Source organism: Varanus komodoensis, unplaced genomic scaffold, assembly GCF_004798865.1.
Source record: "Varanus komodoensis strain SLA01 unplaced genomic scaffold, ASM479886v1 scaffold47, whole genome shotgun sequence".
In the NCBI taxonomy this organism is placed as follows: Eukaryota; Metazoa; Chordata; class Lepidosauria; order Squamata; family Varanidae; genus Varanus; species Varanus komodoensis.
The window spans coordinates 2,154,832-2,172,141 of record NW_025336045.1 but is presented as its reverse complement, the minus strand read 5'-3'; the positions used below and the strand labels follow the sequence as shown (position 1 = coordinate 2,172,141).

General features: G+C 43.7%; 1 protein-coding gene across 1 annotated transcript in view; it reads left to right on the top strand.

Annotated features, from left to right (window-relative positions):
- KLHL29 (kelch like family member 29) overlaps nt 1–17,310 on the top strand; it is a 434,198-nt gene that overhangs the window by 406,366 nt on the left and 10,522 nt on the right. Inside the window, exon 13 of the mRNA XM_044445123.1 lies at nt 12,002–12,146. Coding sequence (XP_044301058.1) covers nt 12,002–12,146 — 145 coding nt within the window. The remainder of the gene's footprint in view (nt 1–12,001; nt 12,147–17,310) is intronic.

The window sequence follows — 17,310 nt, the reverse complement described above, 5'->3', positions numbered from 1 at the left end:
GAACAGCTGACACCCACAATTAAGGATGCTTACTTAGAGATATTGGAGGAGGAGATAAGCAACATAACCAGTTTTGAGAACCATCCACTGGGAATGCCACTATAGTACAGATTATTTGTTTTCAAATTTTTATTCTGTCTTTCTTGAAGATTAAAAAGTATCTGAGGGGCTATGTTAAAGCTTACATATGAATCTGTTGTTGCTGCTGTTGTTGTTACATGCTGTCAAGTCAACCTTGACCTGTGGCTATAAATGAAGGCCCTGAAAAATGTACTGTTCAGCTCGTCCAAGCTCAAGGTTGTGGTTTCCTTTATACATTCAACCCATCTCATATTTGATCTTCCCTTTCATCTCCTGCCTTCAACTTTCCCTAACGCGACTGTCTTCCCCAGTGAGTCTTGCCTCCTCATGGTGTTCTGCAGTATGACAGCCTCAGTTTTATCATTATTGCTTCTAGGGAAAGCTGTGGCTTGACTTGATTGAGGACCCACTTGTTTGTCTTTCTCTCAGTCCAGCATATTCACAAAGCTCCCCTCCAGCGCCATGATCCAAACCTATAATTTTCTTCCCATCGCCTTTCTTCACTGTCCAACACCCACACCCAGACATTGTGCTTGGGAACACAATAGTTTGGAGGCTCTTGAGCTTGGTCTCCAGTAAAACACCTGATGATCCTGTTTAGTCCCTTCATTGCTGCCCTTCCAAGTCTCAGTCGTTTTCTAATTTCATGGCTGCAGTTTCCCTTCAAATTGACGACTGAGCTGAGGTATGCGAAAACATGCACAATTTCTTCATTATTAACGGTAAAGTTCTTTAATTCTTAGTTGCACATGACTTTGGTTTTCTTAATATTCAGCTTCCATTCTGCCTTTGTACTTTCTTCTTTCCTTTTTGTCAGGAGTTACTTCATGTCATTCCTGTTTTCTCCCAATTGTATGGTATCATCCACAGATCTTAAATTAGAGATGTTTCTTCCCCAGTTTTCACTCCTTCCTCTAATTCTGTTCCAGCTTTCCTTATGATATGTTCTGTGTACAGATTGAACACACAGGGGAATAAAATACACCTTTGTCTCATTCCTTTCCCTATGGGAAACCATTCCATTTCCCCATGTTCTGTCCTAACTAAACCTTCTTATCCATGATACTGGTTCTGCATTGGGACAATCAAGTGCTGAGGCACCCCATTTCACTCAGCACTATCCATAGCTTCTTGTGATCAATGCAGTCAAAGGCTTTGCTGTAGTCTATAAAGCACAGACTGGTCTTTTTCTGACATACTTTGGTGTGCTCCAGTATTCCATGTATATTTACAACATGATATTAAGTGTTTCTTCCTTTTGTGGAATCCAGCATGAACATCAGGGATTTCCATGTGGGATAGTATCCTTTGTTGCAACACCTTTGAGCATCACTTTGCTCGCATGGGAGATCAGTGCAATGGTCCTATGGTTGCTGCACTCTTTTGCCTCTCTTTTCTTGAGGATTGGAATATATGTTGAACATTTCCAATCTGTGGGCCACTGTTTCATTTTAGATATTTGTTTACATATTTTAGGATTTGGACTGACTTATTTCTGCAGTTTGGAATAGTTCTGTTGGGATCCTATGTACTCCAGGTGCTTTATTCCTTGCAAGTGCATTCAGGGCAGCTTTGACTTCGCTTTCTAATATTGCAGGTTCCTCTTCATAGGATTCTTCTTCAGAGAAATCTGTCATCCTTTCAGCATTTCTGTACAGTTCTTTGGAATATTCTTTCCACCTTCTCTTTATTTTCTCTTGGTCAAATAGTATGTTCCCTTGTTTGTCTTTTAGCTTATAAAAAATTTAAAATCATGTTAAATACTCAAAAGAATCCATAGGACTAGTTATATGTTTAACTAGTATATAACAAAAATGTATTTTTAAACTATGCATGATTATGTCCTGCTCATATGTAATGTCATGGTGAGAGTGTTCAGCTGGGACTCAGGGTGCCTGTCGTCGTGGTAGTCACTACTCAGCCATTAATTTCACTGAGTAACTTTGGACCAGTCACTAATTCTTCACCTAGCCTACCTCGCAAGGCTGTCATTAGGACAGAATGGAGAGGGGAAGGATCATGTGAGCTGTCATGATGTCAATCCAGAAAAGGAGCAAGATATAAATATAATGAATGAATGAATAAAATAGATTATACATCTGTATTAGGTTATAGATATACACACATAGTACGCACGCACACAATCTGGGCACCTTCAAAGAGAAGCTTATTGAGATGGCTTTACTTGTCTCCCTGAAGGGAAAAGCAAGTTGATGCCAATGAAGTACTGTTGGTAAATATTTTGTAAAGCTGGAGGTACTTGCCCTGCTCCTTGTTATTACAGTCATTACTTGTTGAAGAGTAGGAACCTGAAGCAGAGTCCTAAACTAAAAAAATCTGAAATGACAGATGTCCTAAATAAAGGGCTAATTCCACTCATCAGAGTTCCAAATTGTATTCCAGTCCCTTTGTTCAGCATCTGTTCCACTTTCACTAAATGGCAATAATAGATATATATTACTAATTGTGAGAATAAATAAGGTGCATACTGCAAAGTATTTCCATATTAAAACATCTTGCAGTATAGCCCTATGCATATCTACTCAAAATTAACTCCTAATGTGTTTGTCAGGGCTTACTGAATAAGCATGTGTAGGATTGTGCAGCTAACTTGGTAACGACATTAAAAAATGAAGAGATTCCTTTCTGGGACATCTGAGAGAACACAGTATAATAATAATTTAATTGACTAGTTCTGTCTTTCTGACTTCACTTGAGTTTTTGCAGTATAAAAGCTCTGACCTGAATTGTTTGATAATCCTTGAAGAAACAAACAAATGAGGTCACATTCCCTCTCATTCTTTTCCAAGAAATGTCTAAGAGAGCTTAAGTCAGAAAAAGAAGTAGGCTGAATATTGTAAATAGTTACAGAGCTCCAAAACCACCATAATGCTAGCTTACTACAAAGAAATCTGCAAAACAATGCTAACTGCTTATGAGAAGTAAAGCAAGGTTCTGCTATTAAGAGACCAAAGGGAGATGTTCTTTCTTTTGTACAACAAAGGAATATGAAGGCAGGGAATTAGCCTCCTGAGGAGTTATTGTTTCTGTCTTGAGGTAGCCTAGATGAATATCCCTGTGGGCTTTGGAGGTTAAATGTCAAGATTTCTTTTGTTAAATTAATGTGTCCTCCACAAAGTAAAGTTAGCTCAAAAAGGACTGTGAAAATGTGATCAGCATATATGGAGGGTTCACCTAGGAGAGAGCTTTTTGTGTCAATAAGAAAAACAGGCAGACACAGTTTTGATTTTGCAAGCACTAAAAGGAGGGTAAGATACTCAAAAGTGTGTCAAGTTGTAGTTATGGTATAGCTAAGAAAAAGCAAACTATTTGCTTTGCATGCTCTTGCTGAATCAATTCCTACCTCTGTTTTTAGTGAATCACACTGATAAAGTGATATGTTCTCATAGAGTTTTTGTTTTCTGCATGTTTTTACATGTTGCTTGCCTAGCTGTGTGATTTCACCTTTTTAGTTTTTCTTTCTTGTAACACTCTTTGTGCTTTTTCTGCTACTCATGTTTAAGGGATACAAGGTTGATTATCATTCTATCATTGCAGATGTTTAGTGGAGTCTGAAACTCAGTACTTGAAATACCCAAGTCCCCCTTTCTCAAAAGATATGACTTCTTGGTAAAGATCAGATATAGTTAGTGCATGTAATGTTGTCATGTAACATGGCTGGTGAGAAGTAAGTAATCTGAAGGCTTGGACCAATAGCCCTTTCTGTGCATGTTTTATAAGGTCACTTTGAATTATTGAATTGAAAATTACTGAATAGCGACCAACGTGGAGAATAAAGGGTGCCAGTCTGCATGCAGCTCTCACCTGGACAGTGAATATCATTTTCACCCTTCCAAGTGCCTTTCCAAAACTGTAATTTAATGATAATTGTGACTTCCTAGGAGTCAGACTATGAAGTTTTAAAGCTGCAGGGCTAAGTCTGAATTTAGATGGTGTGAATTCTCTTGAACAAGGATCTGCTGGAGTTTCAGTGAACACGGACTAGGATTTCTGGGCTCTGCAGAATTTCTTGTTATTGTCCTTACAGCCCCACCCCTAACTTTAACCCTAACCCTCTTCTTTTCTACACATATCACTTGATACTGGAACAAAATGTTCTGAACAATCCCAAATATTAGCAATCATAGTAGATTCTGTATATTGTTATAATGCACAGTTGTGTAATATCTGCTAGGCATGGTATTTAGGGTTCTTCTTGTGGTCTCTGTGCATCACACATTTATTTTTTATTATTTATTAAAACATTTTTATGCCGCCCCATTCGCCGAAGCCTCATAATGGGTACTGTGCCTGCGCAGTGCCTGTTGCCGAGTAGAATACCAAAGCTTTAACGGATTTTGGCGGGAACTCCGCACCCCTCCCCCGTGGTGCTATATAGGGCATAGCACCCGTCATTTTCCCCAGTCTTCTTTCGACTGCCATTTGCACTGCCTCAAGCCGTTTGTTTATCTCTCTCTCTACTTTGATCACTGTTTCTTCTCTCCTTCTTTCCCAGTTGAAATAATCCAAGTTTTATTACCTTTTACCTTCCCTAGTTAAACAACCCCTTTTTTCTTACTAAAGAATAAAAAAAAGAAATTAAAACCTTCTTACCTTCATACTATCCATCTTTGCTATCCCTTTATCCGATGGCTCAGCGTGCAGCTTTTTGAAAGTGCTCCAAATGCAGGGCCAAAATGTCCCCAACAGACCTGCATGAGCTCTGTCTTCTTTGCCTGGGCACCGCACTGATAAATGTGGACACTGCCAGGCTTTCACCAAACAAGCCCGAAAAAATTGGAAAAATTGGCTGAGGAAGATCCTTTGGGAGACCTGATAGCCTCCGATGAACTTGCCGCCCAGGCAACGCCTGCTGGTTCCTCTATGATGACCTCCCCTTGTCTGCCATCCAAGGGAGCTGCTTCCAGGGAGACCTCTCGCTCCTCCCATTCCTCCTCACTCAAAAGGAGAAGAAGAGGCACACCGGCCAAGAGGATCTGTCGGTCCCGAAAAATCCTAAGAAGGACAAGACCGACAAGGCCAACTGCAAACATCATAAACCTGCCCTGGAACCACACCAAGACTCGGGTTCGACCGCTCCATCGGTCCAGACGGCTCTGTCGGTCCCAATGCTTTCAACACTGACACCGCAGGTGCTGATGCAAGTTACGCTGCCCGGATCTCCCCAGAGGGTCAAGTCCCCGGTTTCTGTGGCACTGGATCCCCCCAAACCCATCATTCATGGATTGATGTCTGATGGAGAAATCCGAGACTCTCCTCCACGGTCGCTGCCAAGCCACCAGCAGCCTGTTCTCCGACGCCAATGCCTTCATCGCTCGAGGCGTCTCCAAGGGCTCCTGCACCAGCTGAGTCCCACCACCACCACCGTTCTTCGGGCCAGCCTACCAGGAGTTGGGTTCCGATGCCATGCGAAGGCCCTGAACCTTCTCAGCCCTACTACTGGGGAAATCCGCCTCTGTATGGCTATTATGCCATGCCACCGGAGCGCAGGCACCGATCCCGGCCAACCAGGACCAAAGCGCCCTCCACCTCGGTACCAGCGACTTCTGGTCCTCCACCATCTCCAGCCCAGTCTTCCTCCAGCCCACCTTACCTTTACAACTCGGATTCGGAAGACTTGGATTGCTGCTCTACATCTCCCGGCACGGTCATTTCTACCCAGGGCCTGGGTCCCCTGAAGAATCCTACGCCACGTTTGGCAAACTCATGAGCCGCCTTACCCAGTCCTTGGAAATCGAGGTCGAGCATCAACCCAGCACCAACAAAGACAATTTTTACAACATTGTTCGTAAAGAACACTCCTCCGCCATATCCATCCCGCTTATCACCACCCTTCGGGAGGCCATGGAGGACACTTGGGCTTTTCCTAGCCAACCCCACCCAACATCCAGGAGGTACGAGTCAATGTATAAGGTTTGGAAACAGGATATCTGTTCCTTTTGAGACACCTGAAACCTAATTCAATTGTGGTTGAGTCTTCCCAGGGGCAAGACAACAGGGAACACTCAACCCCTAGAGACAAAGAAGGCAGGACAATAGACCTGATGGCATGATGCATCTACGCGGCCATGGGACTGAGTCTCTGAATCTCAAATTATGAGGCAATGATGGCCAGATATTAGTACTTCCTGATGCAACAACTGGATCCATCACCTTGTCCATTCTGGAACAACAGCATGACTTGGCCCGCGTCTTCATCTGGGAAGCTATGCAGCTTTCCATACAACAGCTTACTACCGCCTGACACCATGTAGACTGTGACTCCCGCGCACTCGTCGGTTCCATCGCCCTCTGTCGACATGCCTGGCTACGCTCCTGCAACTTCCCCGATGAGACCAAGCACCAGATCGAGGGAATGCCCTTCAGCGGTTCCGGTCTCTTCCATGATTGCACGGACCATAAGCTCGAGCACATATACAATGCTCGAGCTACCGCCCGGAAGATGGAAATTCTGAACTCTAGCCGTCGTAAGTGGCCTCAGTCTCATTACCTGAGATACCAGCCCTACCATTGTTACCAGCCGCATCAACAGTACCAACCGCAGCAGCAGTGCAACCGCGGACAACCGGCCGCACAATACCAACAGGGCCATCACCGCCGACCCACCGACAAGCAGCAATGTTGATGGGCCGCGTGAGCTAATCTTCTCCCTCCTCTACCCTCCCCCTCTCCCTCTGGGGACCAGCTGCAAAGCCGGCTCCCCATTTGGGAGTCTATCACATCTGATAAATGGGTACTCTCCATCATTGAGAATGGATATAAAATCAAGCTTGACACCATGCCCCCTTCGGGACCGATACACTACACCGCTCTGTTGGAGGTTCTCAGAGAGGAAATACTCCAGCTACTCCATAAAGGAGCGATTCGTCGAATCTCCTGTTCCGAGGGACTTCACGGCTTCTATTCCAGATACTTTACGGTACTGAAACAGGATGGTGGGCTATGCCCCATACTCGATTTAAGGGGCGTCAATGCCTTTATTACAACTAAGAAATTTTGCATGACCACCCTGCAAAATATCCTCCCCTTGCTAGGGAGAGAAGATTGGTTCGCTTCCATAGATTTAAAGGATGCTACTTCCACATCGGTGTCCATCCGAACCACAGGAGGCTTCTCCGCTTTACTGTCGGATCCTGTATTTTTGAATATAATGTCTTCCCCTTCGGACTTGCCACAGCTCCTAGGGTGTTTACAAAGTGCATTGCTCCGGTCTGTGTCCACCTTCGCCTACAAGGTGTACAAATTTACCTCTACTTAGACGATTGGCTTATTGTCTCCTCCTCCCAGGATCACCTTATTTTGGCCATTGAAACTACATGCACCCTCCTAGAGAGTCTCGGACTGTACATTAATGCCAAGAAATCCTGTCTCACTCCCTCACAGGTCATTGAGTTCATCGGGGCACAACTCGATTCAGTTCAGGCAAAAGCGTTCCTTCCACGGGCACGAATGGAAAGACTCTGCTCCTCAGTCAGACAGGTTCAGGAGGGCGGGCGTACCCCGGCACTAGCCATCCAAAGGTTCCTTGGACACATGGCTTCGACAATCACAGTCATCCCAAACGCCAGACTGAGGATGCGACCACTTCAGCTGTGGTTCAACAGCGTGTTCCAGTCTCTTTGCGACTCCCTGAGGCAAGCACTCCTACCTCCCACCTCAGTTCACCAGACTCTGTCTTGGTGGATGAACAACGACAACCTTACAGTGGGCGTTCTGTTCCACCAGCGGCAACCCTCAATTTTGCTCCATACCAACACTTCCCTCACAGGTTGGGGAGCACATTGCACCAACCTACGTATCCAAGGCACCTGGCAGGCTCACGAAAAGTCCGAGCATATCAATTTTCTCAAACTACTGGCAGTGTTCAAGGCGTTATGTTCCTTTGAACCTACCCTTCGGAACCGGTCGGTACAGGTAGCCTCCGACAATGTAGTCACCGTCTTCTATATAAACAAACAAGGCAGCACGAAGTCAGTACCACTGGCCCATCTGGCCCTGCAGATTTGGAACTGGTGTATCCCCAGGGGGATTTCCCTACTTGCGATCCATCTAGTGGGGGTGGACAACAAGGAGGAGGATACTCTCAGCAGGAAGGTGTCGTCAACCCACGAATGGGAACTGGACGACCAGATTCGCAGGGACTTGTTTTCCCATTAGGGCACTCTGTCCTTGGACCTGTTTGCAATGACCTCCAATTCGTTACTGCTCCAGGGTGGGGTCGGGCCCAAACTCACGGGGTGACACCATGATGGTGAGTTGGTCGGGCTTCTTCCTCTACGCGTTCCCTCCGATCCCACTGATCATCCGTACCCTGAAAAAGGTCGCCCACGACAGGGCACAGGGCATTCTTATCACACCATGGTGGCCCCGACAGCCCTGGTTCCTGACCATCCTCAACTTCTCCAATTGTACGTTCTTCCGTTTACTGCGGATCCTTCATCTGATCACACAGGAGAGGGGGGCAATCCCCTCAACCTCACTGCTTGGCTCCTTCACTGACTGCTCCTGATCGCCTACCCCCAGTTTTGGGAAGTCTGTCAGTCCCGATGCCTGCCCCTCATCCGTCGGAGCCACGGTCAGTACCAAGCGACCATACCTGAGCCTCCCTCGTCCCGACTTCACTGCAACAGGAGATCACCTTCATCCTGCAATCCACCCTACAACCGTCCGCCCACCGGTCATACAAGGCAAAATGGAAATGCTTCGCTGCCTTCGTGGAAACCAACCACTTCACCCCCGACTCCACTTTCATTGATAACATCCTTTCCTTCCTGCTCTCTCTACACCAAGATGGACTTAAACCCACTTCAATTAGAGTGTACATAGCAGCTGTTTCCCACTTTCATGGTCCCCTATCCAGATCCTCTGTTCTCCCACATGCTTATCTGTTGCTTCCTCAAAGGACTACAGAATCTCCATCCGCAAACCCGGCCGTCGGTACTGACCTGGAGTCTGTCTGTGGTTCTCCAGGCACTTACCAGAGCCCCCTTCGAACCCCTCGCTACAAATGATTTGAGGTTGCTATCGTGGAAGGTAGCCTTCCTAGTCGCCATTACTTCCGCAAGGAGAGCGAGCGAACTCTCTGCCCTTCGTGTAGACCCACCTTACCTCAATTTCCATAAGGAGAAGGTAATCCTGCTAACCGACCCAGCATTCCTCCCTAAAGTCACTACAGCTTTTCATGTCAACCAAGACATCATTCTGCCAGCGTTCTTCCCCACTCTTTCCACCCCAATAGAGAAATCCCTTCACTCTCTCGATGTGCGCTGATGCCTGGCCTTTTATTGATCATGCACAGAGGACTTTAGAAAGACCAAGTGCCTCTTCGTTAAATACACCGATCCCGACAAGGGCGCTGCCATCTCCTCCCAGAGGCTTTCGAAATGGATCGTTCAAACCGTCGAACTGGCATACCAGCTAGCCAAGCTGGACCTCCCCATCGCCCCCAAGGGGCACTCTACCAGAGCCGTGGCTGCCTCCTTGGCTTTTTCAGCGGGCGTCCCACTACCGGACATTTGGAAGGCTGCCACATGGACGACTCCTTGCAGCTTTACCAGGCATTACAGACTCGACGTTCGAGCCAGACAGGACTGCTCCTTCGGACAGCCCGGGCCATCCTCTCATCCATCCTCCTCATGACACCGACCCACCTCCGGTCAGTTAGCTTGCTAATCACCCATTATGTGTGATGCACAGAGATCACAAAGAAGAAAGCCAGGTTGCTTACCTGTAACTGTCGTTCTTCGAGTGGTCATCTGTGCAGTCACACAACCCGCCCACCGGCCCCGCTCGGTGTCAGAGGACAGGACAGTAGCCTATCCCTAGTGACTCCTTGAGTCGACCACACACTTCGCTAGGGGGCGATCTGCCAGTCTTCATAGACTGGGGGAAATGGCAGGCTCTCTGCCCTATATAGCACCACAGGGGAGGGGTGCGGAGTTCCCACCAAAATCCGTTAAAGCTTGGTATTCTGCCTGGCAACAGGCACTGCGCAGGTGCAGTAACCATTATGTGTAATGCACAGATGACCACTCGAAGAACGACAGTTACTGGTAAGCAACCTGGCTTTAATCCTTAACTTACTGTACCTTGGCCAAAACATTCTCTGTTTGGTGTTGACAGTAATAGGTTTTTTTTCTAACATATGTAGAAAAGATGCTGAATTGGATGTATAACAAACTACATGTCTTCATAAAATGGCAAGCTACTTTTAGCTTTGTTGTGGGCAAGGGAAAACCAGTTGCCAGTATGTAACTCTACATGTGTCACTGCATTAATTGAATAAATTATATAAATTGTTGGGGAACTCTTCATGTGTCCCTGATTCTGCTAGTGCTGTGTTGTAAGTGCTATAATTATTTCCTCTGCCTAAGAAATCATTTAGCATTACTGTTCTTAACTTGAATAGATTACCTCCTAGAAATTCCAGAATGGATTCACTGTCATTAGACTATTATACCCTACAAATCTTAGTAGAACCATAATTATTGCAATCCCGACTTCCCAAGCTCGTCCGATGGCAGTTTCAAATTTGACAAAAAGCAGGGCTATCCATGCAAGCATCCAAGTAGATGAAGGTGAGGGGTGGGGGGAATCTTGCTCACTGCCCCCACTTCCTGATTTCTGTGGATGCACTTCAATCTGTAAGCCACTTCCAGTGACTCTTCTCCCCACTTCTCAGGATCTACTTCTACAGAGAAGAATGTAACAACAGTCCTAGTGTCATGTGATTAACCAAAGAAATTCTAACCAATATATTTAAAATGTTTGCTTTAGAGATCATGCTAAGGTTATTGGTTTAAGGAGAATCTGTAAGGAACAAAGTACCATGTTTAAATGTGATTGCCTGGGTATTTATATTCAGTGTGATAATTACAGCCATAGAGATTCAAAGTGAATCGTAAATAAATACAATTTCTAAATATATAAAGCACAAAACACTATCCAGTTTATTCTTATAAAATAAATGTGTGCATAAAACAATCTACAGAAGTGCTGGAAAACCTGGTTAACCTGATGTGACAATAGCTTAAGACTAACATTTGCATGTCTGGATGGAAAAAGTACATGCAGGCTGGCATATGCTAGGAGTTCTAGGACTTTTTCTGACTAAACATGCTTAGGGCTGTGACTTTAACATCTTTAGAACAAATGAGCAAAGGCTACATGATGTATCTTTTACTGGACTGTTCTATTTCGGTAAGCGAGGAACTAGATGGTTAATGCTGCACCACCTGTTCTGTATGGCTAGGAAGTATTCAGATACCTGACCGCTCCCTTTCAAATGGTATAGCTCAGGTATGAAAACATTATCTGGGGATTCTGTCTGTTTTGTCCACAAGCCAAATTGCATGTGTGTGCCCAGAAAAAATAATAGCGGATCAAAAATGTGGGCCAAGGGTAGGTATGGGGATGAGGGAGGAGATGCAGTCTGACCTAAAGGCAAATGTTGGAATTAGTGCACACAAAGGAAAACATCTGTGAATTTTTGGCTCAGAAATTCATCTAGTTATATGAAAATGTGCTGCAGTTTTATATCAGAAACAATTTGACAGGGTCACTTCAGCTGCAAAGAAGAGCTTTTGGAGAGCCATGCTTGGCTTTTTGAGAGGAAAATACTTCACTTTAAACGGGAAGAGGCACAAATATTGGATCACAGCCACTGTGGATTAAGAAAAGGGGGGACCTGTGAACTTTTTAAAAGTGCCTTTCAGGAAGTTTAGGAATGAAGAACAAAAACAGCAATAGCAGCACCAAAAAGACTTCCTCATTTTTCTTTCTCTGGCCTTGGAGGTTTCAAGAAACGTGACTTATCTATAAATAAGGGGAATGTATAAATAAAATCCCAGTTCTAGTGCTGCACTTGGAAACTGATCTCAGTGTTGCTTTCCATTGACAGATAACAAATATGCTCCTGCAGTCACTCTCAATGGTTTCATCTTTATTCTTGGAGGAGCTTATGCACGAGCAACCACCATCTATGACCCAGAAAAAGGCAATATTAAAGCAGGCCCCAACATGAACCACTCCAGGCAGTTCTGCAGGTAAGACAAAAACAAAAAATTATAATTGAATTACCAGCACCTCCAGTAGTCTTATCAGAGTGAGAAGCACAGTCGGAGTGGAGTTGCATGCAGCATGCTTTCTTGCTCATTTTGATAATTTTTCTTTTTAAGGCTAAATATTATCTGGGTTCTATTAACTGAAACCTCTGATTAATTATCTGGCTTTGCATTATTGCAAGTGCTTTCCTTTGGTATCTAAGCATCTAAGTCCTTCAGGTGGATTCACTTCTCTAACATACTCTTTGAAAATTGGGGTGATACTTGGTGCCCCATCCATTTTATACAGGTTTGTGCAAGATGAATGTACAGAAGCCAAGTTTTGCTCTACAGTCATTACTCCGAACATTAAATACTGTGGATCAAGGAGATGCAACATAATGGACATGGACCATTTCTAGCCACCGAACTTTACTCTAAACTTTTCCACAGGTGGACCACCATGTGGAAGTAGAAGATATGTAAAGGCTGAGCAGATACCTTGATGAGCCATATCTATAGAAAGCAAAACTTGCCTGTGCTATATAACATGAAAATAAAACCCCAAATGGCTTGGGGCTGTCCATAACGCTTCAGAAAATAAGAAATATGCCATTTAAGAAACATATCATTATCACATGATTAATATGGGAAATATCTTATTACGCTTGTACTGCAATATGTTATCACAGCAGTGTTGTGTGTGATTCTGACCAAGGGAAAAGTAGTCTTTTAAAACAGTTTATGACAAAAACTGCGCTGATTTTGCAGAACTCTTCCAGGTGTTTTAAAACATCACCTTCTATGTGAGCAGGACTAAAGGAGGTTTTACATCTCAGATCCATGCTTAAATCAAACTGTTAGCTTTAAGGAAACTTTAACATTAGTTTCCTTGATTGTTGTCTCTGTCACTGTACTTTATAGAAAGCTGAAATATTACACTGATGTTAGACCATCACAGGGGAAAAGCAAGTTTATTCTTAGAGAAACTCAGTGATAATTTCCAACTGTTCATTCTTCACATAGAAGTCCCAGGTTTTCTCCATTCACTGTTACGTCTTGCATATTTTTTGCCTTGTGACCCCACTCTATGAGGCAACTATGCCCATGTACATCTGTATAACTCCTCAGTATAGAAGGCCGCTTCAGTCTACTTTACAGAAGTCTGAGTCTCAAGATATTGGTTAACTCTTAGGAATCGTTTATGGGGGTGGAGAGGTTGCTATATGGAAGTGATTTATGCAAAGAAATTTTGTCAAACTACTTTCACATAGCCAGCCTTGTGTTGCACAGTTTGTGCAACACGAACTATATGAAAAGGAAATATCTGTGGAATTATTAGAGGGGAAACAACTGAAGGCTTGAAGCCATGTTCAATAAAATCATATTTTAACACTATCACAGTGTCCTGCTGAAGCTTCAGACTTTGAACACCACTTGCACCCCCATACGCACTTTGTATATGAGGGAACACAGTTTAAATCTGTTGTGTGTGGTATGCCAAAATCTGTAATTTCCCATTTCAGCTACATAAAGAAAAATGTTAACTACAGTTGTCTACCATGGTTTGATATCCTGGTATGTTAACTTTCAGCTGAAATAGCAAACTATGTTTTATACTAAACCGAGACTGAAAGTTTCAGATTTCCTTCCCTCATGCTCAAGAGAAGGAAAGGGAGATGCAATTGCAGAAGCCCAAGGCAAAGTGTAGCATTAATTTTAGCATTAATTTAATGTTTGTAAACCACCCAGAGAGCCCTCTGGGCTATTGGGGTGATATATAAATGCAATCAATCAAGCAATCATTTTGAGTGAGTTCTGACAGAGATGAGAATATTGAAGATTTCTAAAGTTCAGAACCGAACCAAAGACTTAATGCATCTATGGTTAGCTGACCTTAACCTTATTTAATGTGCCTCTTTTCCTTCTTACAATTACAGTACTTGAATCGATAGTTAGTAGGACAGAAACAGCTCCCAAACCAGAGGAACTAGAGTAATTTTGCATAACAGGTTGGAGAGTGCAGGTTTGGGTCTCAATAAGCAGCTTTGTGATGAAGGGTCTGGCTTTCATTTTTCAGGCCTGCCCACGTTTCCTAAATCCCCAGCCTCAGTATTCATCTGTACCAGAAAGAAATGCCTGAGACAATGCTTACATAAAAGTCATTCCTTCTCCTTGTAGTTGTTGTTGTTACTCTAAGGGAAAATACACTAGGAAATATTCATATAACACAAACATAATTTCTACCTTCCACTCTCCTTTTTTTATTTAAAGGGTGCCCTCTCTTGGCTGCCAAGAGAATTTGTCCTGGAGCTAGCATTATATTACTTGTAAAAAAACGTTGCAGGCCAAATCCCAGCCAAAGCCACTGTGTTCCTGCTGCTTCTGTGCTAATTACAGATTTTCATTGTTCCTCTGCGTTAACAAGAGTGAAATTGAATGTAGGAGAACCCCACTGTGTCCATGCAGTAGTTAATTATATTTTTTCTCTCAAGATTGTAAACCAGAAGCAAACAGTGTGGTACAACTGACATAACATCCCCTGGTAATTCATTCCATTAATTATGTGGGCACTTTTTAAAAGGAGGGATGTTCTTTAACCACATTAAAAATACTTCAGTATGAATTTCTGTTAATATATTCTTTGGCCTAGATCACTTGACAGACTGGAATCTGGCTATTACTGGAAGATTTTACTGAAAGCATGACAGACAATGTCCTATTCATATTCTGTGGAAAACCTGCTGCAGCTGACTCCCCATTGCATTGTTTAGAATAATCTCATCTGCACATTCAGAATGAAGGACATTCAATCCATCAAATAGGATTTCTGCATAAAATTACTTAGATTTTACATTTTTAAATATCCATACAAATGTTTTTAACATTTAGCATTATTTACATTTTCCCACACAGTAATAAGTTCCAACTTTCTACAGAAATAACATGTAGTTGCAGTTTGCAACTACATCCCCGCCCCACCCCCCCCGCCCGCCAAATAAAAACAAAACTTTTTTAAAGATAGCAGGGAGGCAAATTTGTACAAAATTAAGAATGCCTGAAAATAGAGGCATTTGTGCAACAGCTAAAGAGGGATTTGTGGCCAGTATATTGACTCCAATTAAAATCCCAAGAATTTTATTTTTAATTTGGCAACTTTTAAAAGCTCCCTCTTCTACTTGAGGAGGTAGGGTAGCCACATCTAATGTAAAAAATGAAGAAATGCATCACCAAAAAAGAAGGGAAAAGAAGACACTGTTATACATTAGTAGCATATACTAATTTCTATGCCTAAATGCAAATTTGGAAATAATAACCATAACCTGAATAACACTGCAACTGCCTCACAAGCTTTGTGCCTCCTTGCTCAGCTGGCTGTACAGGGCACCCCCTGCTGGAGGGCAGCTTCAAGGCCCCTCCCTGCCCTTCCTTCTAATGATTCTTTCTCTTTAAGCCAGACAAACAGAGGAATGTCCTCCATAAAACTGGGCACACAGACCCCCTGGGAGAGGCCTAAAAAAGTGTTTGACATGGGTGTGCTGTGTGTTTACTTTTTTACTGATAAGCAGGCTGCTCCCTAGACTTTTATGTTGTCCCTCTCAAAGTACACAAAGGAACCCTGGATAACAGTCTTTATCTCCATCTCAATGCTCTTGGTGATACTCTGGGCCAGGGGTCCACACTAGCTGAATCTTGTCTTTTTCACTTTCTTGCCTTACAGTGCCCAGCTATTAAGTCTTAATTCATATGGAAAAAGCTTCTACCCTACACCATTTAGAATGCGCCAGCAGTCTAAGGTTGGATTCAGACAACCAGAAGGTTCATGCTAGCTGCGCAAAAGCTTCATAGGAAGGCCGTGATTTGAAGCCAACTCGGTTAAGCCCAGCCATATCAAGAGGACACGTGTAGATGGGGTGTGGCAGAGCCCAGGCCTTAACTGCACGGTGACTGTGAAACTTTCTCTCTACATACAGTATAGAATCAAGTACTAACCTGAACCTGAGCCCGCATAAAGTTGACGATTTAACCCATTAATATAGTCTCGCCCTTGCTCCTCAGTGTCCAAGTAGGATGCGCTTGGCTCTGTTCTCTAAGCTAAATTATAGTTTTCCAAATATCAAGAAAGGCCTCCTAGAAATTACGTAGTTGTGCATAAATGGGACACCCTACCCTTCTTTAGTTCCTCCTTCAGCCAAAGAATTTGGAGTGTGCTTTCTGCATGTGAATTAAAAATCCCAGCCCACGTTTGCTTAGCATTCAGGCCACCTGCAAACAGACCTGCGTAGCAGATTATCCACAGGCTATCAGAAGCCACGCACCGCCACAAGCAATGATGCCAAAGAAGCTAATTTAGGACCAGCAATTCCCAACTGACAGTGCCTTTCTCCTCTGCCTGTTAGTCTGTCGGATTTCTTATCCAGACCTGCCAGACAAAAACCCTTAATAAAGTAGAAGTCAAGGCAATCATGTGGAATAATAAAAGGGGAAAAATTACATTTTGTTTTCTTAAAAAAACGCAAATAAAAATCCTTGGACAGTGATGTGTGGTGACCACTGCTGCACTCGACTAACAGCATGGCAAGGGGCTGCTGATCCCCAGCCACCTCCACGCCTGATTACAAAGTTAGAAGGAAGCACAGCCAGTGCTGTAACAGGTGGCTGGCGGGGGTGGGGGATTGCTGCATGAATGGCATTAGGAAACCAGTTTGTAATAGCTGCCTGTAGCTCAGGAGCCCACACAGTTAAAAGCTGGTATTCAGCTGTAATCCCACCGCTTTTGGTAACTGGCAGAGAATGAGGAGAAGGGGAAGCACAGAATGTTGCAACATATGCATGGTTCAGGGACAGATAAAAGCTCTGTGCATCCAGATAGTTATTCATCTACATCCCTCCTTTTATGTTCCATTTAACTAATCCAGTTCTTCACTTGCTTCTCCATTAAATAGCATATACTTGTAGCATCTCCCAGCTAATAGGTTTCCCACTTCTCATTTCATTTTTTAAACATTATTTCAGTCTGAGTGTTTGGTTGGAGACCTATTCCTTTTACTTTTGTTACAGCACCTGATGTACTTTGGGTTGCTCCGTGCACGTAAGTTTCAGAATTGTGCACTATGCCCACACAAGATGTGACGGGGCAATTGCCATGACCACTGTGCAACATGCC